This window comes from Primulina tabacum, chromosome 18 (assembly GCF_025594145.1).
Source record: "Primulina tabacum isolate GXHZ01 chromosome 18, ASM2559414v2, whole genome shotgun sequence".
Classification (NCBI taxonomy): domain Eukaryota; kingdom Viridiplantae; phylum Streptophyta; class Magnoliopsida; order Lamiales; family Gesneriaceae; genus Primulina; species Primulina tabacum.
The window spans coordinates 30452629-30474515 of NC_134567.1; the positions used below are offsets into that span (position 1 = coordinate 30452629).

A 21887-nucleotide genomic window follows, 5' to 3' on the forward strand; every position below is an offset into this window, starting at 1 on the left:
AGTGAATGTATAGATTGCTTTGTTTTAATAATTATATTCATTTTCAAATCTTCGTCTTCCAATCTAGGTTAGTTCCATTTCTTCCATTGCATAAATATGAAAATTGAAAAACATCTTGATGTCAAATTAATCCTGCTGTCAATGTTTAAACGAAAAAAAATTCATTTAGTATTCCATTGGCCATCAACTCGAAACAAGCCAAATTCTTGCTCTGGCGACCAGGTTTTTGTGATGTGCTACTGAGAATGACTCAGTGACATTCATAGACTCTTAGAATTCAAGTTCATCTTCTTGAGCTCTGATTGCAATCACATTTGTTCATGTATGAGGGGTACGCATATCTTGAAAGTTTAACAGAAAATGGTGCTGAGTGCGTATTGGATTTCCTGCTACTTATTTATTATAAGAAATAAATAAATATATGTGGATATCAAAGAGGAATAGAATGCCAAAAAATATATAAATTCTTACATTAATGTAGCAGTGTTGAACTGAGAATCATGTAATTATTACTGCCGATATGTTGTTCTGTAGATCAATCTCTTGAAGCTGTCTGTCTGCTAATTCTGCCACTCATTTCTAGGTTGTGCTCATACGCATTGTTCCTCAATTTCCTGTCAACTACAATAAGATCACACATATATTGGAAAATTAATTGATTGTTGTTTGATAAATATAAATAAAAAATTATATTGAATTGTTCATTCCTGCTGATCATTGGTTCCATAGATTACATGCTGAATCCGAGGCAAGCTGAAAATCTTTGGTGTCTGAGACCCCTTAAGGGGTACATGTTCATAACTTGGAAGTATTGGAACCCAAGCTCAAATATTCGTTCGCTGAATACTATAAATGCCTATGTTCTGTCAAACTCTACGTTATATAGAATTCATATTTGCGTCAACAGATCTATTGGAAACTCAGAGTGGTAACTCTTACATTTACGAACGATGCCGGGCTTCAGACGACGAGCTGGATTTTCTTTAATCGGATATGTTGTTTCTCGTCTGCAGCGATTGTGCCACGTATCTGAGCCAGTTTCAAGTCCCCATGTTCCTTGGCGAGCCTTGCAATGAGAAATGAAAGTTGCTCTTTCTTGGAATGAAGTGTAGATGAATGCTAGGTATGGGGTTGTTCTCCGTTTGAGGATCCTGCCAATTAATAACCGCATGAGGGGGAAAAAATTATTATAACTAAAGACTCCCTAAATTTTTTCACAAACATATTCATCGACATTTGCCGCATAAGATATTTTCACAAGATAACTATTGCGTGTGCCATTGACTGATAAGATCTCACCATGCCTGAACCGATAGATACCGCGTGGTTCTCTCTATTTGCTTCATGTCAACGCGTCCCGTAAGATAAAGGTCTGTGTTGAGAAGGTCACCATGCCTATTCTCTTCAGCAGTCCAAATAGCCCAAGGAGTGAGGCTTGCACCCGTCTCATCTCGAACTGTATCTAAGGTGTTAATCATGGTCTGATAAGTCGGAAGCGCTTCCTCTGTAATCATATCACCAACCAACACGACAAAATACTCATCGGGGATTTCTTTTGATCTTTGCCTCACTTCCTTGACTTGGTCTTCAAACCCTTCTGAAGCAGGGTCTGGTAAAAAGTCGCTAGGCTTTGAAGACTTCTCAACGTAATTTAGGAGCACCAAGAGGTCACTTTCAGCCCAATCTTTAAGAGAATCGAAGATTTCACGCTTTTCTGGTGGCATGGAATGGGTGACCTGAACATGTACTTCTCGAGGGTGGACTGATAGGCTTCTCGACGTTTATGATATCTCAGCATTCGATTAATCGAAACGTTTCAGACGTACAACAGAACAATAATGTGCAATGAACCGCAAGAATAGAGTAAAAATTTTATGGTTGTGAGTGATACAATCAGTGAAAAGAAACAATACAGTAGTTCCATCACTTCAGTTTATCTTTTCCCACGATTAAGTCACAAACTTGGAGTTTGACAAACTAATTCACAAATCTTTGTCATTTTTTCTAAAATCTTTTCTCGTTTCTTGTTCATCTAGGAGGAAACTAGGGAGTTGGAAGGCAGATGAGACACTAAAATAATAATTGGTGGCACAAAAGTGTCCAAATCAATAAAGAACTGAACGAGTTATACCAACTACTCAAATTGCTTGTAAACAAAAGGTCAATAACACTGTGACAATATGCTAAAGGCAAACAAACTATCCATTGACGATATCAGAAACCATGACTACTTCACAATATATCTTCACAAATTAACTCCATAAAATAATCTAAAATTATAAACTATTAAATACCATATTTTTTTAAAAATAATAAAAAAACAAATTTATTTATTATCTTTTATATTTTTGTATTTATGACTTATTCTTTCACTTACCCAAAATATATCCAACAATATTGCTTCCTTCTTTTACCTATCTGTTATTTTGGTTTGTTCATAATAATATTTTTATAATAATTATATAACATTTTAGTGGATCGGCATTTGATTTAATTAATTAGTAACTATATATATGCGTTTTTAGTTAATTAGTTATATACATTATAAAATAAAAAAAAAATGAAAACACAAAAGAATAAGAAGTCGCATAAAACTTAACCAAGTACTAGAAGGATCCGGTGGTGACGTCTATTACATTATTTATGTGCATAATATATACTCTCAAACTTATATACAAGACAGATTTATGCATGGATACGTTCAAGTAATCACATGTACGTAGCTTAAAATTTCATGCGGACAAATACTTGTAAAATAGTTGTTCGAATATTTCCAACTCCTTAACCGGCAATGCAACCGAAACATTCACCCCGCCGCCACCAACGTCAGAAAATAGCAGGATAATATCCTTTCTATGGTACACCACTGGACAACTATACGCTGGCTTCCCCCACGGATACATTACTTCATCAAACCCTAATTTCCACCAAGAAGAAATCAACACCTCTCCATTTGGGAACCCTCTGTGAACCTCTCCCCAATCTATGACGGACCTCGCGTATTCGTCAGTCATTCTGGCAGCCCCATCCGAGATCATGTCGACCAGCTTTGAGAAAGGATAGTCTTCCAGGTCCATGCACTTTGCTGACGCGTAAGCGCTGAGTACCGCGTTTCCGCAGTAGGAATGTGGCAATGGAGGGTTCAGTCTAGATCGTATGTCCACGGCGTAGAGGATCGTGTAGACCCGATCCCAGTTGTTCTGGACAGGATTTGACAGGAATTTGCATCTCCAGATGTGCGCGGTCACCACGTTGAAGCTGGTGATCTTCGTTGTTTTGTTGGTTTCGCAACCAGATTTTGCTTTCTGTTTCAGGTAACTGATGTCACTCGGGCTGAGATTAAAGATTTTGAAGTCTAGATCTTCATCATCGCTAGCAAATACTGGACGCTGTTCCCTGATGTGATTGAGTTCGAGCATTTCTGGGTGGGGAAAAGTCACTTGCGGAGGAGATCTGGCTGCAAGGAGGCGGCGATTATTGCAAGGCTTGATGGCCAAGGGTGTATCATCAAATGCTTGTGAGGCGAGGTTTTTCAAGAAAATTATGAAGCTCAGCCCATCGAACAGAGCATGATTCGTAGAGATTCCCAGCGCGAAGCCGCCGCACTCGAATGATGTCACCTAGAAAATAATAATAATTTTGGCCTTAAAGTTAATATTGCAGATCAAATTTCACTCTTCTTTCTTTCGCATAAATATATATATATATATATATATATATATCAATCTGCTAACCACTAATTAGGTATATACCAAAATGAGTTGTATAGTCTTACATGCTTTCTCTCATTGTTTGGGAGTGAATTATTAGAAAACCAGAGTGAGTACATATATTTCGGGGGCAATAATTGGACGTTCAGCTCTTATATAACAAAAATTATATATATATATTTTAAAAATTTAAATTTTAATATTATACCTTGTAAGTTGCAAGACATGCATATTGAGATTTATACCTGAAAAATGCAAAGTGGCTGATCTCGATCTTCATTGTTATCCCAGCTCTGCATAATTAGCTCTCTATATGCTGGATTGGGATAGACCAAATCCACAATCTCCTCCAACATATACTCGGTTGAAGCCTCGACGAACCCAACACCACATCCATCGCACTCGATCTCCAGCCGTCCTGTCTGTCGGTTCAAATTCAATTTTCCGGCCAAGAAATCATAAGGGTCCTGCATCAATTTTTGTATCGCATTTTTAAGCCTAGCGGCCACCACTTCCAGCGGGAAATCCGGGTTGGCAGGGAAGAAATGAATTGTTTGAACATTGAAATTAAGTACTTTGTCTATGTTGGACAAAAATATTGAATCGTGCTCAGTTTCTTGGATTGATAATAATAGGGTTGAATGGTGGATTTTGACATTAAGATCTTGGATGGAAGGTTGATGAAGAGTTCTCATATTCCTGATCAGATCAGGTTTTCCTTCGTTATTATATTTACGTATGTATAAAATAATGTACAATGTGTATGTGAAATGACTTGCATAATAATCTGTTGGCATCTATCTATATATAGATGATTAATTGTAGGAGCTCCACATGCATAAACTAAGCCTAAGTAGTTCAATAATTCCATATGATAATTTAATTTACATAACTTTATGTATAATATATGTATTTTTTTATGCCGATTTGTTGAATGGGACTACTATAATTTATAATTATGTTATGAATAAAATGTCATGTATGTTAAAGGGAAACTTATTTTTGGTCATATATATTTAATTTTTGCAATTTTTATTTTCTATGTTGTCAATTTTCAGTTGTAGCTAGTTATGTATCTCTCAAATTTTGACAAATTTAATCCTTCTTTTTATTATCAGGAATGCCGATGTTACACTTCACACATCCACACTGTGTCGATAACACATCAGCTCCACATTATCGTCACGTTGGAAAAAAATAAAATAGCAAAAAAAATATATTAATGATTAAAACTATAAAGAATAGATCTACTTGTGAGACTGTCTTACGAATCTTTATCTGTGAGAGGGGATCAACCCTACCGATATTCACAACAAAAATTAATAATCTTAGCATAAAAAATAATATTTTTTCATTGATGATCCAAATAAGAGATCCGTCTCACAAAGTACGACCCGTAAGACCGTCTCACACAAGTTTTTGCCAACTATAAATAAACAAAATCGAAAAAAATAAATATATAAAATCAAAAATATAATTTCACGTGTTTTAATGAGAACACAGAATTGGTTGGAATACCTACCTACATGCAATTGTGTGATGATCTATTTTTTTCTGGTTCCTACGTTGTATGTTTTTCTTCCTCTATGCCCATGGGCCCTCATCTCAGTTCTGAAAAATAAATAATAAAAACAATGCCTTTTTTAAGCTACCTTAATTAGGCTGATACGTGCCCAATTCTATGCTGTTTATTTTGTATATTTACACGTCCCCCACAACCCAATAGGTCCATTTCGAGTGTACTTAAGTGTCAATAAATACAAGCATCAAATGGTTCGATTAAATTGACTTTAGTTTTAATTAAATTATGTAAAATAATGACATTTGTTCGTTCAAGTTTTCCTGGTTTTCCAGATGGTATAAGCCAACGATAGAGGAACTGCCAGGCTGTAGACTGGGAAATGGATAAACGGATTCATCTCATACGCTCTCATAAGAGCTCTGCAGTTCTGCATGAGTAAATGAAGAATTCCACCATGTTAGAAACAAACAAAAAAGAAACAATGGTGACATTTATTATACAAATAATGAAAAACCGAGTTGTCAAATACAAAACTCTGCTCCACTTACGATACAACAAAAACATAATGAAGAAATTCTATCAAGTCAATATAACTGATCAAGAAAGTGTGATCACGAAACAAAAGCTTCAGCTTATCAAACAAGATCTTTGGAAGGGAACATTCGAAATTTTTAGAAATATAATCCACTTCATTTTTTACTCATAAGAATTCCAAACAAACTCGTAGGAAACTCAGAAAACAATCAAATCAAGGCTAATCTGAGACAGTTCGCATAACTGATCATATAATTCAACTACAGGTTGGGTATGAAAGTGTAATTGGCAGATAAAGGAAACATGTATAATAATGGATCAGAAAATTAGAGTGAGACTACAAAACTCAAGGATTGTTTTAATGCATTGGAAAACCGTATAGCAGCTTCTTGCCAAAAAAATTATAGATCCAATAATTCCCATACTCAAATCAACCCATTTATTTTGATTTTTCAAATTCCAAGTCATTGATTAAGCACAGAAATCTACCTTTAAGTGTTTCCAACCGACGGCCAGAGATACGACCAGGAAAAATGTCCTAAGCCAGCTGTTAAGAAGAATCAGTTCTGATACTTTCTTGGTGCGATTGTTAGGAAATGCAGCTTCCTTGTTTTTGCCATCAGTCTCATCTTTCTTCTACTTGAAAGAGAAATAAGGTAATCATGATATAAACCCCTCTCAGCAACCAACATGATGATTGCAATAATTGCTGGCAAAAGTATAAAATAAAGATGTGGAAGCACTATCACCATAGCATCTGGAAATCCAAGAAAATCCATCTTTCCAAAATTATTAAATTTCAGAGCCACCCCTCGGTAAGTCATGTATCCCAGTTCTCCACCTTCATTAAAAATTTGACCAGAAAACCAAGGGAACAACACAAGGTAAAACAAAGTAACCTATCATACAGCACCATGCTACAGGAACATTGTGTATGTCTACCAAAATCCGAGCTGTTCCATTAACGAAGTGAATATCTTTTGGGAAATGGTTCCTCAAAAGCTTTAATATTCCATGGGGCACCAGAGGTCGCCACCGGATCCTTCCAGCTTTGTCATTAACGTCTCCACACAACAAGAAGATTTCCAGAACTAGAGTGATAGATCCTAGCCACAACTGAGATAAATGGAGAAGTGGAGAAAACCAGAGCTCTGATTTCCCGGTAAGAAGCGTCTGCTGTCCGACATTGATATGATTTTGAAGTAAACCTGGAGTCCAGAGGTAAAGTTGGCAGTGTAATAGTTTTCTTGGCTCCTAACTTGAAGTCAATATCAACAAATGATATATGGCCATCATCAATTGCCAAAATGCGCATGGCTCTACTTTTTCTCCAATCACTCAATTCCCATTCCCAGAATTCATTAAATTTTGTCGCACCATTCGAACAATTAGCTGCTTAATTGGAATAACTGTTTTGAACTTCGCTGATGATGACTTGAGTGATACCTCTTAAAATTATTTCCAAATTTTGTGTGCAAATGCCCACATAAGTAGGCAGATAATGAGTGCACGAGGAAGCTATCCTTCAGGGTCTTTCCAGACTTTGTGGCGTCTGAGAATGAAAGAGGAAAATGCCCAAAGGATAACTTGGTAAAGATTGAGATGACTGATAATCCCATTGCGAGAGTTCAGAATTTATATCAGTTAATAATAGTTGGGCCTCACAAACCAGATGGCATGGTGCTGTCAAACCCGACAAAAATAAGTTTCCTTTTGCTCGTCTGGATAGCTCAAAAATATACATAAAGGATGAGAGAAAAGCACGACGTTAATTAATGCCAAGTATTATTTATAGCAACATCAGGTCAGTTATAATTAATTGTTAACGACGTATAGCAGACTACATTTAGTGTGATTCACAGAATTAAGCTCATGGTGTTAGAATTAATCAGCATACAATTCTAAGTTCTTAAGTAATCCCCTCGTACCAAGAACTATGAAAAAGAAACAATTCCAGAGATGATAACCAGGAACAGCAGAAACAAAAATGGTGATAAATAATGGCTACGTGAGGCCGTCTCACACAATCAACCAATAAAATGCGGATCCCATAAGTTATGGGACTCCATGTACGATTGTGCATGGTAGCTTAAAAAAAGGGAGGGTTAATCACCTACTTGAATTGTGATGCTATTGACATTTCCACTTCTTTTAAGAAGACCATTGAAGCTGTATTTAGTGAAAAAATCATATGATCCACCAATGGATGGAACACAAAAGTTATCAACTATCATGACTCCCAAAGTCCAAAGGATGATATCAACCCAACCAAAAAAAAATGATAAAAAGGACACTTCCACTACCAAAATCTACAATTCATAAAACTAAACAGCGAAAAAGAAGTAAAACAAATGCACACCAAAGTAACTTAATAAGAGCAACACACCTGTGAGATCACCCGTGAGGAGGACCAAAGCAGGTTTGATGAATGAAAGGATGGGTCCAAGTCCAACAATTTCCCTGAAGTCGTGAGCTCTGTCAGGGTGGTGCACACTAAAATAGAGATCAGACAGCTGCACCACCTACGCCAAATCCTCTGGCCCATTCTTCAGCTCAATCGTTTCGCTTGCTTCCGATGTCCGGAATGGGGCTGTAAAGATTACAAGGAAAATGGCGATCGGAATCACAATCCCCATTCCTTCCACACTTTCCCCTCTCATTTAACTTCCCTGTGGCTCGCCGTCCATGTCATCCTCGATCAAACGGAGCTTTCTTGATTGGGTTCGGCCCTCAGCCCGGTATTAACAGGCCATCAATTTTTGTTTTCCTTACTCAGATTTGCTGAAAATATTTGTTACAGCTATGAGGCTGGAGCACATGTGCTAAGTTTGAAGTTTATAAACTTTAGTCCTTGCACTTTGTAAACAGATGGCTTCTTGTTTTTTCATAACTGGATTCAATGAAATGTTGATTACTTGATTTTGATATTCTTTTCTTGTAATTTTCTGACAGTAAAGAAGAAAGGATTACAGAGAGAATTGTTATGGCCATCGATGGAGGTAGCCAGCAACTCATGGCCGATTTTTTTCCTGTTGCCAGAAGGTAGTTTATCACTATCATTTTCTCTATGAGCAAGGTACATCGTTGATCATTAGATGCACAAAAGATAGCAGCATCAACCGTTATATTCTTATTCAATTTTAAATGAAAATGCATCCTGTAAACTGTAGCTAAAATGGAAAAAATTTGCATTGATTTAATGTTAAAATCGCTTGGTGGTCCTGCTAGAAAGATGGAAACACCTAAAATTAAAGCTGAGAAGCTCACCATTTTCCTACTCGATGAAGTGTTTCTCAAATCTGTTTGCAGTTATCAGTTGGAAGCCTTGGAGAAAGCCCTAAAACAGAATACAATTGTTTACTTGGAGACTGGTAGTGGAAAAACTCTCATTGCAATCATGCTCCTCCGCAGCTACGCTCACCTCCTCAGAAAGCCTTCACCATTCATAGCAGTTTTTTTGGTCCCTACCGTTGTTTTGGTTGCTCAAGTATGTGATTGATTCTGAATTTACATTGACATTATAATAAAGTTCTATTTATCCGGTTAGGATAGAAAATTTAGTTTTGAGGAAGGGTTTTGCTCGAAACTGTTGGAATTTAGGTCAATATTACCACAATCATTTATTGTAAAATGAAAGGATTTAGTACGGCATTTGGAAGATATGATTTTTCTGTTGTTTTGCTAAGAATCTCTGTATCTTTTAGAATCTATTACTTTGAAGCCTAGAGATGTTCCTGATTGCAACAGTTTTACGTAACGTAATTATACTTCCAGTTTTCAGTACCAAGATTTTTGCAGTGTTAACTTCTGACTTTGATGCTATCAGCAAGGTGAATCAGTGGCAATGCTCACTGACTTGAAAGTGGGCATGTACTATGGCGAGTTAGGCGTTGATTACTGGGATGCTGTCGAATGGAAGTTGCAAAAGGATGAAAATGAGGTTTCCTTGACTTCATTATCTGCTGTTGATTTATTTAATTTATCACTAATTTATTTAATATGTATAGATCGTGATTCATGTCTTCGTGGGATATTTTTCGAGGTGGTTGAAATTTTGGTGATGGTTTTAAAGTAACTCAGGGAGATAATACTCAATTGTACGTGTTTGTGATAGTTGCTTGTGTAACCACTTTATACCTTAAAAGTAAATTTTTTAATCCCCTCAAAATTGCGCTTAAGAGCGCCTCCTTGGCTTATGATCAGGATGGTCCACCCCTGCATGCACCGGTCAATGTTGTTTTTACTTGTTTGGCACTATTTTTATTTCTGACAATGTCTAGTCCAGCATAAAGCACAACATTTGCCACCATAAATTTAAAACACCCAATTCTCTTTTTTGATGCTAACTGGGATCCTTGCAGCTTTGAACAACTATGTCAGCACCAGGTTGGCCATTTTTCAGTTTTCTTCTTGTTTGACCTGATTTCTCCATGTCCTTCCTAATCGCCATTTTGTTTTCTGCAAATGACAATTGCACAACACTGAAATTTTTGTAGTAAATAGGATTATTGCTTAAATTAATCATGTATTGCACCAGTGTTTCTATATAGATTATGCATAAAATTGTCTTGTTGCTTATTCAAACAAAGATTTTGATTCACATCCTCTGAGAATTTATATACGATATTTTTCAATTTTCGTAATAGAAACTTTTGAAAACATTGCCTAGTCTCACGAAGTCAGTTTGTTTCAATTATTCGTTAGAATAATATAATAATTCATCTGGAATTTGTAACTTATCTGTATAGCTATTGTGTTGAAGAAACTAACAATGAGTTAATGGTTATCATGAATATGAAATTGATTACTTATGGTTGCATGCATGCTTACATAATGTCAGGGTGTTTTTTGTTTAAAAAAAAACTCTTGAAGTTTTATTAATTTTTTTCTATATGTAACACATTGACATGACAAAATACGCTGGTTGTCTCTGTAGTTCTTCTACCATTCACTGTCATGTTCTGTGTTATCTTATCAGCTGGTTTAGTGTTATTTTCACGGAATAGGAAAACCTCTTCATTTATTTCTGTTTATTTTAGAAATGAGAATTATATTGGTCTATCAAATGTGATCTGTCTAATAAACAGAAATTATTCAAGGCATCCCTTGAACACTCGTATCCAAAAATTAATATCTGCATTCTGCTCTTCATGTCATTTCTCTATGTTCCATGTTTCAGGTGCTTGTGATGACACCACAGATCTTGCTTGATGCCTTGAGGCACAGCTTTTTGAGACTCGATCAAATAAAAGTTCTAATATTTGATGAATGCCATAATGCAAGAGGCAAACACCCATATAGTTGTATTATGATGGTAATATACTTATTTCATGCGGGCCATTTGGTTAATCCATTGATCTTTTCTCTTGAAAACAAATTTTATATCCATGAGACTGGTAAGGTGTTGTGGTAGGACATAAAACATAATGCAATGTTGATCATCAGCCACCCAAGCCATGTGATTAATATATTAAATTTTTTATTACTCAAATTGTTAGGAAGTTCAATCAATTATTTCCAAAAGGTCGTGATGAATATGATGTTTCATAATTGTAATTTCTACATGACCTAATCATCCTCATATTTCAATACAGAGGACTTAGCAAACGTACAGAAAACCTAGTGGCAAAATTTAAAAGTTAAATACAATATGCATCCCGTTGAAATCATGTGAATATATATGTTAATGATTTTTTTTTTTGTTGATTTAGAATGGATATCATTATTATCATATGAAAACCTCATTGTGCCTGATCTTCCTGTTATGGCCCCACCCTGCTGGATTTTCTGTGATCTATAATGTCTTGGATTTATCTAGTTAAAAGAACAATATTCTGTACAGGAATTTTATCACCGTGAACTCTCATCAAATAATCAACAGCTTCCTAGAGTGTTTGGGATGACGGCTTCACCGATAAAGGCTAAAGGTATGTGTAATATATTTCGTGTTTAAATATTATTTGACATATAAAATTCACTGCTCTTGACCTTTTGCGATGTTGTGTGTCAAAATTATGCAGCTCTAAGTTCAAGATCTGCCTACTGGGAACAGATCAGTGAACTTGAAAGTCTTATGAATTCAAAGGTGTTGTCCTGTTACTCTATGCTTTTACTTATTGATCAATGGAAGTAAACTTAGGTTGCACTTGGATTAAAGGATTTGAAACTATGGATTTCAGCTATTTGGTTGTTTGGGTGAATTTATATCGGATGAATTTCAAATCCGTCCATTCTTAACGTGTGTAAATGCAGCGAGTTACGATGAATTTGAAATCCACCAGGTTGAATGTCATTTCGAATTAACCCTTCAAATATGTCCTCAAATCAAATCCTATTGCGCCCTTGCAGTTGAAGAAGTAGATTACGATAATCGATATATTTTAGCTTTCTATAATTTTGTGGTATTCAAAATATGCTTTTTTAAAAACGAGTAGCTTGGCTAGAATTCTTCATTTCTTTTTACTAATGTATATGTGGACTTATTCTATCTCCTTGAACCTTGAGTACTCAGTTCTTATGTAGCATGCACTAGTATGTACCATCATCTCCTTGAACATACTTCTTTACCTCTAATTTTTTCTGGTCCTCCTCAAACACAACATACTCAAGGTAGTAGAGAATATGATGTTGAATTTGTTAATTGCAAGTTAGAAGGTTGGCTCTTGATAACATTACTATATTTACTAGTAAATATTTTATATTCTATACACGCACTTCCATGTTTAGTTGTTACATTGATTGGAAATATCATTTGGCAATACTTTTTCATTGTCACTGTCACCTGATTTACATGTCTATTTATAATTTAGGTTTTCACATGTAAATCGGATTCAGTTTTATCTCAGTATGTCCCATTTTCAACCCCTAAAGTGAAGATATACAGGAAAACAGGGGTACCTCACACTGTTTATGCACGCATTACTGGTGAACTGAGCAGGTTGATAACGAAGGTATGCACATATATTTCAATAAATGTGTACTAATTTGTTTTGTGATGCAGCACAAGTTTAAAATGCTTTCATATTATTGATTTCCTATTATAAGATTATTCTATTTCAGTATTAAGATTTTCTATATATGGTATTATGATTTCTGTATTTTAATTCTTCCATCTTTTAGTTGCATTAGAACTCTATATATAGGTCTATTATTTGCAAAAAAATAATTCATCCAGAATTAGTAATATTTCAATTTCATATTGTTTTACGCAATTGAGTTGAGTTTTATTGTTTCATTTGAAACATCCCTTCCACCGCAACATTTTTCTCAATGAAGGTGTATACACTTCCATTAATAGGTAGTAATATTTCATCCCTTGAGAAAGATATGGTTGCTTTATTTGCTGATGATCCAATTTACATCGAACGGTGTTTACAAGATAAATGGATGAAAATAATACATCCAAATAATTTTAAAGGTAGGTTGGAATAACTCCAAGTTTAGGGAAATTCTTTTTGAGAATTTCAACAGATGTAACATAGTTAAGAACACAGTAGACTTCCTGTTAATCAAATATGAAAATATTAAAACAGCATCACCCAAAAATACTTAGGGAAATTCTTTGAGCTTGAGACTAGGATGTTCTGGTTTGGGTCACGAAGAAGGGTATGGACTCAAACACAATGTTAGACATGGTAATTAGTACTGAAAGTCAGATGGCTGGTGTTTTTGTTTTCCAACAAAACTTAAAGTCTAGGATGCCAAGTACAGAAATACAAATTGCAAGGTATGGCAAAATCTGTATACTGCTGTGAAAAGAATGATTCTCCGAGCTTTACTTAAATATAAAATACAAGGAGCTAAAATAGTAAACTACAGGATTTACACTAGCAAAGAATTTTGTCGTTGTTTATCCATATTTACGGTTCAATCTATGCTACACCTGATATGTTTTAATGCAAAAACATCAGTTGATCTTCTGAATTCAAATAAAAACATTGTGGGTTCACAAGAAGATCAATTGATATTCTTGTATTAAAACGCAGCAGGTGTGCTTGGTGTAGCATAGACCGAACCCATATTTACACTTATTAACATGCCCCCATTCAACATAAACCAAAACTGCGATTTTTGTACTAATATTTCTTCTATTATTAATGTTTACTCTGTAATATTTCAGCACGAACTTTCTCTCCATGGACCGAATATCTCAACATCTGATTTAGAATCTGCAATAAAAAGATTGCATAAGCTTCTATCAACCTTCAGATTTTGTTTAGAGGAGCTGGGGATTTGGTTAACCTTGAAGGTATCTATTTGGAACATGCTTAAATATTTAGAGTTGTGATACTTGATACTGAAACATACTCCTGTTTTGAAACAGGCAGCAGAGGTTTTCTCTCTTGAGGAAGCAGACATCTTGTCATGGGGTAGACTGTACGTATCTGGTGAGACTGTCCTTGGGGCTTTCAGTTTGGATGTTGTTCAGGTCTTATCTGCATTTTTTCCAGCTGGTATTATTTTATAGTTAATCCAGTCTATTTTTATGCTTAAGCTTCCTAGTTTTGTCTTTTTTTGAACGTTTTTTTGGGTGATTTTCCTGCTTCTTCTTAGATCCAAATTGGTCACTTCGACATGATATAATAGCTAATGCGAAGGCAGGGTATCTTACATCTAAGGTTTTGTGCCTCGTTGAGACTCTTCTTGAGTACAGGTGTGCTGATTTTTGTTATCATATGAAATTCTTGAGATGTATTAGTATTTACTTCTATTTATTCATACTTTCAGATTTAACAATGGTGGCACATGATGAGTGGAGTGAGATATTTTAAATATTTAAAGAGCAATATATTTGATTAAAAGGGAAAGTTAAAATTTTTCCTTCAATTTGCAATTTTTTCACCTTTGGTCATGTTAATAATGAATTTAGATTTTTAGTCATGTAACTTTTATTTTCCCCACTTTTGGTCCTACTTTGACCGGAGTCGATCATGTTTGTCGGTAAAAAAGAACCAAAAATGAAAAAAACATACAAGCTAAAGGATCAAATGAAAAGCATATACACAATATAGGACCAAAAATGAAAAAAACATGCATGTTACATGACTATAATTCAAAATTCACCGTTAACAAGACTAAAAATAGAAAAAGTGTAAATTACTTAATAAAAAATATGATTCTCTCTTATTAAAATAATTTATAAAAATAAACTACTTTTGGGAATTGTTAAATTAAATTAAATTGAATGATTATATTGACAAATGTAGAAATTGATAGAAATATATTTTTGGGAATTATTGCAAATCAGCTGATGATATTTGATTTTATTTTGTAAAATGAAAACTTGGTTTGTGGGATGGAAAACAAATGTTGCATTAGTCTATAATTGTTTCTTAATTTCATAAATTTGGTCGAGAGCTTCTTCAGTTCTTTTTATTTTCTTTCATAACAATGTTTGACCAGGGATATGAAGAATTTGAGGTGCATAGTGTTTGTTAAGAGGATTGTTACAGCCATCGTTATTTGCTATCTGCTGAACGAGTTGCTTCCTGAATTAACTGGGTGGAGTGCAGAATACACAGCAGGGAACAATTCCCGGTTTCGGTCTCAGAGTAGGAAAGAACAGAACAAAATTGTGGATGAATTCCGCAATGGAACTGTAAGACTTGGTCGTACATGTATTTGTGGTTTATCACTTAGGCTTTGGGTTTTCCGGGGAAATGTTCTTCTCCTTTCTGACTTGTCATTCTGGATATTATTTTAAGCCAATGTTCTTCGCATCATAACTTTCAGGTTAACATTATCATTGCCACTTCTATGCTCGAAGAGGGATTAGATGTCCAAAGTTGCAATCTTGTTATAAGATTTGATCCCTCTGCCACTATATGTAGCTTTATTCAATCCCGTGGGCGTGCTCGAATGCAGAACTCAGATTTTGTGCTAATGGTGGAAAGGTGAGCTTAATTGCTTAAATTAAATAAACAAGGAGAGAAATATCAACTGTTGGTTCCTTGTCAGATTCCTCCATAAAATTTCATTTACTTTAGATGCACCTCTGGGCTTCTTAACTACAGTTGCAGCTTCAGGCTTCAGTGTATTCATAAAATATATTGGGAACAAAATAGGTCACTACTTGATTTTCTTTCCTCATTGGTGTAAACTTCATGTTGCAGTGAAGACACATCGGCTCTCTCTCAGGTGAAGAACTATTTAGCCGGTGGGGAGATGATGCGAAGCGAGTGTTTGAGCCATGCTGATTTTCCTTGTGAACCACTTGATCAAATGTATAGCGAACCATGCTATGAAGTTAAAGCCACTAGAGCAATTGTGAATTTGAGTTCTAGCGTGTCATTGATTTACTTCTATTGCTCGCGGCTACCTTCTGATGGGTTAGCATCCCCATCTTTGTGCCTGCACATTCCAACATTACCTTTCTTAATGCTTCATATTATAAATTCTCAAAATTAAGAAAATAGCTTCTTTGCTAAGATTGCTTCTTTGTTCTCGATTCTTAGGTACTTTAAACCTTATCCTCACTTTAACATTTATAAAGAGCTGCAATCTTGCACACTGCTACTTCCCAATAGCTGCCCAATACCAATTGTTGAGGTTCAGGGAAGTATCAAAGTTCTAAAGCAACTAGCTTGCCTGGAAGCTTGCAAGCAACTACATCAGGTTGGTGAACTGACAGACAATCTTGTGCCAAATACTCTGGAGGAAGAAGCAGACACGCAGGAATCTAGTACTTTTTTTTATAGTTTTCATTTTCTTGGGATTAAATGTTGTCATCCACCCCCAGATCAAAATTGTAAGATGTCTCAAGTGTTAATTTATCTGAATGTACAGGATGTGAACCTTATGCTGAGGATCATACGAAGTACTTCCCACCAGAATTAGTTCACCCTCAAGAGATAGGTTCTCAAACATTGTACCATTGTTATTTAATTGAGCTGAACCCAAACTTTCAATATGAAGTCAAGCTTCAAGATATTGTGCTGGCTGTCCCTACCAGACTTGGATATGATCTGGAAATGATTGACCTTGACTTAGAGGCGGATAAGGGGAAAATAATAATGAGCTCAAAATATCTAGGATGTTTAAGATTAACTTCTGCACAGGTAATTGATATATTCTGATGACATGTGCACAGTTTAGCAGGTACCATGAGATAGATTTTCAGAAAGCTAATTGCATTTTGAAACTTTAATGGCAGATTTCTCTGTGTCGGAGTTTCCAAATAATTCTTTTCAGGGTTCTTCTGAATCAGAACTTTAACCAGCTTCATGAAGACATCGATCAATGTTCTCTGAGCAGTGGTTCTCGAATTTTCAACTACCTTCTTTTCCCATCTACAGGCTCAAACCAAAACTTATCTGTTGATTGGAAATGTGTCACCTCTGTTCTATACCTGAGCGATGGGTCTTTGGATAAACACAATGACTGTTTTGCGACCAGAGATCGAGGGCATTATGTGCACACAAAGAACGGTTTGGTTTGTAGTTGCATGTTAGAGAATTCCTTAGTATGCACGCCTCATAATGGCTTAATGTACTGCATATCCGGCACTTTGGATGGTTATGATGGCAATTCAAATTTTGAACTAAGAGATGGAGAGGTTCTTTCTTACAAAAAATATTATGAAAAGAAGTGAGCATCTTTTTTTTGAAGAAACAACTATTTTTTGAACTTTGAACCTTATATTGTGAAGCTAAATGCATATAATAAACTAATGGTTTCAGACATGGGATCAAGTTGCAATTTGAAGGAGAGACTCTTCTTTATGGAAAACGGATGTTTACGGTGCACAACTACCTTCAGAGATGTAGAACTCATAGGTCAAAAGGTACCTGACTTTTTATATGTGTCTAGATGACACTTTTCCCCTATCATCACCTCAACTGATACTAAAGTAGACACAAATTATTATTAGTCTATACCGTCTTGAATTATTGGCATTTCAAATTAGTCCTTTATTTTAAAAACATTATGTCTTTTCATTGTTTCCACTTTATCCTAATTGGTTATCCTCTACCTCATACAGTTTATTAAAGCATATTGTTCCTTTAGAGGCTCTAGCTTCAATATCGTGTTCCGGTTGTGCATTCTATTATAACAAATTTAAAATTTTTGAAAGTATTTCTTGAAAGGTTGTTCAGATTGTATTTGGTATGAAATATTTGAATTAGTTGAATATCAGGTTCACTACCAATTCTCTTAGCAAATTAATTAATTATGTGCTTGATCACATGTATTTATGTTTGAAAATTCGAACGCCTTAAGATGCTAAGGCCATGCCAATGATGAAAAATAATTTCACCTGCTTTCACTTAAAAATATATTTTCTTTAGAACAGTAATCAAGCTGAAGCTTTAACTTTATTACCAAAAAAAAATAAGAAAAGAAAAGAAGTTTTTCTATCTTTTGTACATGAAGTTCATTCAGATAAAGGGCGGCAAGAAATTTTGTGCGCAAGTTAGTGACATTTGGATTGAATTCGTGATTAAGTCAAAATAGTTAGTTATATTCAAGAAGAAAATACCTAGTGCTCCCCCACTATTCAATGTCATATGCTCCTGTCAAACATTTGAAACTTTCAGATGATCATGATTATTTTACAGTTCTGATTTTAATTTGGTCTCTTGCCCTCTTAGTGTATGAAAAATGGCTATGATTAACCCAAACCTTGTGAGATAGGTTGTATCTGTAATGTTTTGCTGGTTGGCTTTTTTTTTTTATTTGGATGCAGAGCCAAGTAACAATTCATATGAGTTGCCGCCTGAGCTCTGTTTCATAATCATGTCGCCTATTACCATTTCTACATTTTATTCTTTCTCGTTCGTTCCATCTATCATGCATCGGATAGAGTCATTGCTTATAGCTGCGAACTTGAAAAGTTTACATACGGATCTCTGCATGCCAAATATAGTTATTCCAACCCTTACGGTATGGGTTTACTCTCACTTTCTCGTTTCTGAATTAATATTCCATTACGACCAAGCTAGATTATTTGGGGATGTTGAAAGCATGCCTAATCTACCATTCCGGGTACATGTTCAGGAGAATAAGATTGGTGGATATCCACTTTGATTTTAATTTTTTGACCTACATGAATGTTTTCCAATTTTATGTCACCATATGAATTCAATTTTAAACATTGTAAATTTGAGATTGATGTTGATCAAAAGGAAATGTGATGATAATCCATTGTCACTTAATCTTGTTTTCACTTTACTCGACAAAATTCTATCTCTGGTTATATTAGAGGAATAAATCTAGGCCTTAGGAAGTATCTCACATGGGGAACAAACAACAATTTATCCGTGAAAATTCTCTTATAATTACAAAATATACAGTCAAATTTCCCTAAGGTTGCTATTGGAACGGATTTGGATTTGAGAGAGGATTTGGAATGGCTATACTTTAGGATGAACATGAAATCTATAATAATAAAAATCTATAATAATTACTCAAAAATAAATAATTGGGATTCGAAATTTATTGCCAAGTAATTTTACTTAAAAAAACTAATTTATTTGTTATTATAGATTTGAAATTATTGTGGTCAAATCCATCCGTCCAAATGTATAATGGGGGGAGTTATTTGGATTTTGAAGAAGATTTCATAAGCATCTTAGCATGCATTTGAAATCTATGGATTTAAAATGACTAGGGTTGGGAGTGGATTTGAAAGTCGAGCAAAACGTATTATTGATTATTGAATCAACAAAAAGGTTTTCAAATAATTTATTCTAATTATGAGCCAAATGAATATAATGGATTTGATTGGTGAATTTGAAATCAAATGCAACTCAAGTGATTTTATCAAAATATAGAATTCGAGCTCTGTAAAATATGGTGTTTCTAAATTTGGTTGCACCTGCCAAATAAGTAATATTATTCAGTAAGATGAGTTATTTTTGCTTAAATTACTGTTACTTTCCGGCTTTATTTGAGCTACAACTTCTTGCCAATTTGTTTGAATTCAGATTTTGGAAGCAATCACAACAAAGAAATGCCAAGAGAAGATTCATTTAGAATCACTGGAGACCCTAGGAGACTCTTTCATCAAATATGCTACTAGTCAGCAGCTTTTCAAAATGCATCAAAATAATCATGAAGGCCTTCTTAGCACTAAACGAGAGAAAATAATTTCTAATGCTAACTTGTGCAAGCTGGGATGTGTCCGCAAAATTACGGTAATCTTGTAGATTCATGATTTATTTTTGCTTTCTATTGAAAATCACCTATAAGGAATAAAGATCGAGTATTTGTTTTCGTATATTATCTTATGATTGATGATTCCAGTTAGTTTTTTAATAAAACTTATTCTAAGTCTAGGGTTTTATACGCAACGAACCCTTTGATCCCAAAACATGGATAATTCCTGGTTCCTATTCTGCAAACCATGCATTAAAAGAGGAGCTGCTTTCATCTAAAAAAGTCTTTAGCAAGGGTAGCAGGAAGATAAAGAGTAAGACGATTGCTGATGTTGTAGAAGCATTAGTTGGTGCATTTCTTAGAACTGGTGGTGAAATGGTTGCTCTGTCCTTCATGGCATGGCTTGGCATCAATGTTGACTTCGTCAATGTACCTTATACAAGGCACTTTCCTGTAAATCCAGAGCGTCATGTCAACGTAAAATATTTCGAGTCTCTTCTGAATTACCAGTTCCATGATGTTTCTCTTCTTGTTGAAGCTCTGACTCATGGGTCTTACATGCTGCCTGAGATTCCACGATGCTATCAGGTTAGATCTTAGTATCTTTGTTTTAGATTGAAAATATTTTAATTAGATTTCAACCGTAATTATCACATACGGTTGCTGATCCTGACCTATATTTACTTTTTCTTTAGCGCTTAGAATTTCTCGGTGATGCGGTGTTAGATTATCTTATTACGTTGCACCTCTACTGCAAATATCCTGACCTATCTCCTGGACTTCTAACTGATCTGAGATCAGCATCCACGAACAACGATTTCTATGCTCAGTCAGCAGTCCAGGTTGGACTATACAAGCATATTCTTCATGCTTCACAAGCGCTTCATTGCCAGATCGTTGAAACTGTGAAGAATTGTGAGCAATCATTCCCCGTCTCAACGTTTGGTCAGGAATCAGAGACCAGTTTTCCAAAGGTATTCATTAGCCTTACGTTTTCCAAGCTAAATGATAAGGCATTACACATACTTTTATCATGGTATGGGATTGAATACAGAACCATTTGTTTTATTAAGTACTTTAATAAATATTCATTCCCGATAATTTCCTGACTAAGTTCCCCGACTAATATCACAGAAATCTTGCTAATTGTCAAAAGGGGACTTGCATTCTCATGTATTTGGTAGTTCTTTCCATATCATTAAAATCAGGGGCATCCCCCTTGCACAAAATCATTAGAATTGTGCCTTGTACCCATATTGCTTTCCCTCCTAGGCCTGACTCGAATAAAATTTAATCAATCATCAGGCTTTTTGATCTGTATTACCTTTGTTACTTATACAGGTACTTGGCGATGTCATAGAATCTGTGGCCGGGGCAATCCTTGTTGATTCCGGCTACAATAAGGAGATAGTATTTCAAAGTCTCAGACGACTTATTGATCCCTTGATTACACCTGATACACTGACGACCCACCCTATCAGAGAGCTGACTGAGTTATGTCAAAAGAAGAATTATACACTCAAGAAGCCTGTCGTTTCTCACCAGAATGGGGTTGCATATGTTACAGTAGAGGTTGAAGCCAATGGAATGGTGTACAGAGAATCGAGAACTGCAGCAGATAGAAAGACAGCCAAGAAACTTGCACACAAAACTGTGTTGGAATCCCTTAAAGAAAGCATGGGGTCTTGTTCACAATAGAAATATTATATTATCATAGTTAAACAGAAACTGCTGTTGAGGTGATTTTTGATTTTTTGTCACTTGCTATTTTAAGTATTTCAATTTGAAGTTACATGTTAGGAATTTTTTTATGACAACAATTTACGCTTTTTTTCCATTTTTGCTGAATTATTGTGTTACCTTTTTTTTTTAAATTTCATAAACACCAACCAATTTAAAATAAAACATGATCGAGTCTTGATTAATTGTTGATTTATTTATTCTTTTTTCTGTTAATATTCGCCTCTGAAAAACTCATAAGGATTCAAATTTGAACTTAAAAGTTATATTGAAAAAAAAATATA

At 35.0% G+C, this 21887-nt stretch overlaps 2 protein-coding genes, 1 long non-coding RNA gene and 2 pseudogenes across 3 annotated transcripts; 1 reads left to right on the forward strand and 4 right to left on the reverse strand.

Annotated features, from left to right (window-relative positions):
* Nucleotides 1-125: 125 nt before the first annotated feature.
* Nucleotides 126-1146, reverse strand: LOC142533822 (uncharacterized). Its single transcript, XR_012816817.1, has 3 exons — nucleotides 940-1146; nucleotides 472-621; nucleotides 126-389 (listed from the first exon to the last, which is right to left on the reverse strand). It is a non-coding gene; the product is annotated as an uncharacterized LOC142533822 (long non-coding RNA).
* Nucleotides 1147-1295: 149 nt separating this feature from the next.
* LOC142532483 (stearoyl-[acyl-carrier-protein] 9-desaturase, chloroplastic-like) lies at nucleotides 1296-2206 on the reverse strand (annotated as a pseudogene).
* A 380-nt stretch (nucleotides 2207-2586) lies between these two features.
* Nucleotides 2587-4906, reverse strand: LOC142533821 (acyltransferase GLAUCE-like). Its single transcript, XM_075640725.1, has 2 exons — nucleotides 3956-4906; nucleotides 2587-3620 (listed from the first exon to the last, which is right to left on the reverse strand). Exons 1-2 carry the CDS (start codon nucleotides 4505-4507, stop codon nucleotides 2733-2735), a joined length of 1440 nt encoding a protein of 479 aa, XP_075496840.1. The 5' UTR covers nucleotides 4508-4906; the 3' UTR covers nucleotides 2587-2732.
* Nucleotides 4907-5015: 109 nt separating this feature from the next.
* LOC142532484 (putative metallophosphoesterase At3g03305) lies at nucleotides 5016-8426 on the reverse strand (annotated as a pseudogene).
* A 146-nt stretch (nucleotides 8427-8572) lies between these two features.
* LOC142533858 (endoribonuclease Dicer homolog 2-like) lies at nucleotides 8573-21700 on the forward strand. The gene is made up of 22 exons (XM_075640769.1): nucleotides 8573-8808; nucleotides 9076-9253; nucleotides 9593-9706; nucleotides 10946-11080; nucleotides 11609-11693; nucleotides 11787-11851; nucleotides 12576-12716; nucleotides 13886-14014; nucleotides 14090-14219; nucleotides 14320-14419; nucleotides 15169-15364; nucleotides 15499-15659; nucleotides 15879-16094; nucleotides 16221-16447; nucleotides 16552-16823; nucleotides 16919-17352; nucleotides 17445-17548; nucleotides 18452-18648; nucleotides 19692-19901; nucleotides 20044-20451; nucleotides 20559-20837; nucleotides 21205-21700. The coding sequence occupies exons 1-22, from the start codon at nucleotides 8750-8752 to the stop codon at nucleotides 21559-21561; spliced, it is 4197 nt and encodes a 1398-aa protein (XP_075496884.1). The 5' UTR covers nucleotides 8573-8749; the 3' UTR covers nucleotides 21562-21700.
* The last annotated feature ends 187 nt before the right edge of the window (nucleotides 21701-21887 follow it).

Excerpts from the sequence above, each read along its gene's own strand:
- LOC142533821 (XM_075640725.1), bottom strand. The coding sequence starts at position 4,507 with ATGCCAACAGATTATTATGCAAGTCATTTCACATACACATTGTACATT. Across the intron at positions 3,621-3,955 it reads AGCCACTTTGCATTTTTCAG|GTGACATCATTCGAGTGCGG; the intron begins GTATAAATCTCA and ends ATTATTTTCTAG.
- LOC142533858 (XM_075640769.1), top strand. The coding sequence starts at position 8,750 with ATGGCCATCGATGGAGGTAGCCAGCAACTCATGGCCGATTTTTTTCCT. Across the intron at positions 17,353-17,444 it reads AAAAAATATTATGAAAAGAA|ACATGGGATCAAGTTGCAAT; the intron begins GTGAGCATCTTT and ends TAATGGTTTCAG. Across the intron at positions 20,838-21,204 it reads CAGAGACCAGTTTTCCAAAG|GTACTTGGCGATGTCATAGA; the intron begins GTATTCATTAGC and ends TTACTTATACAG.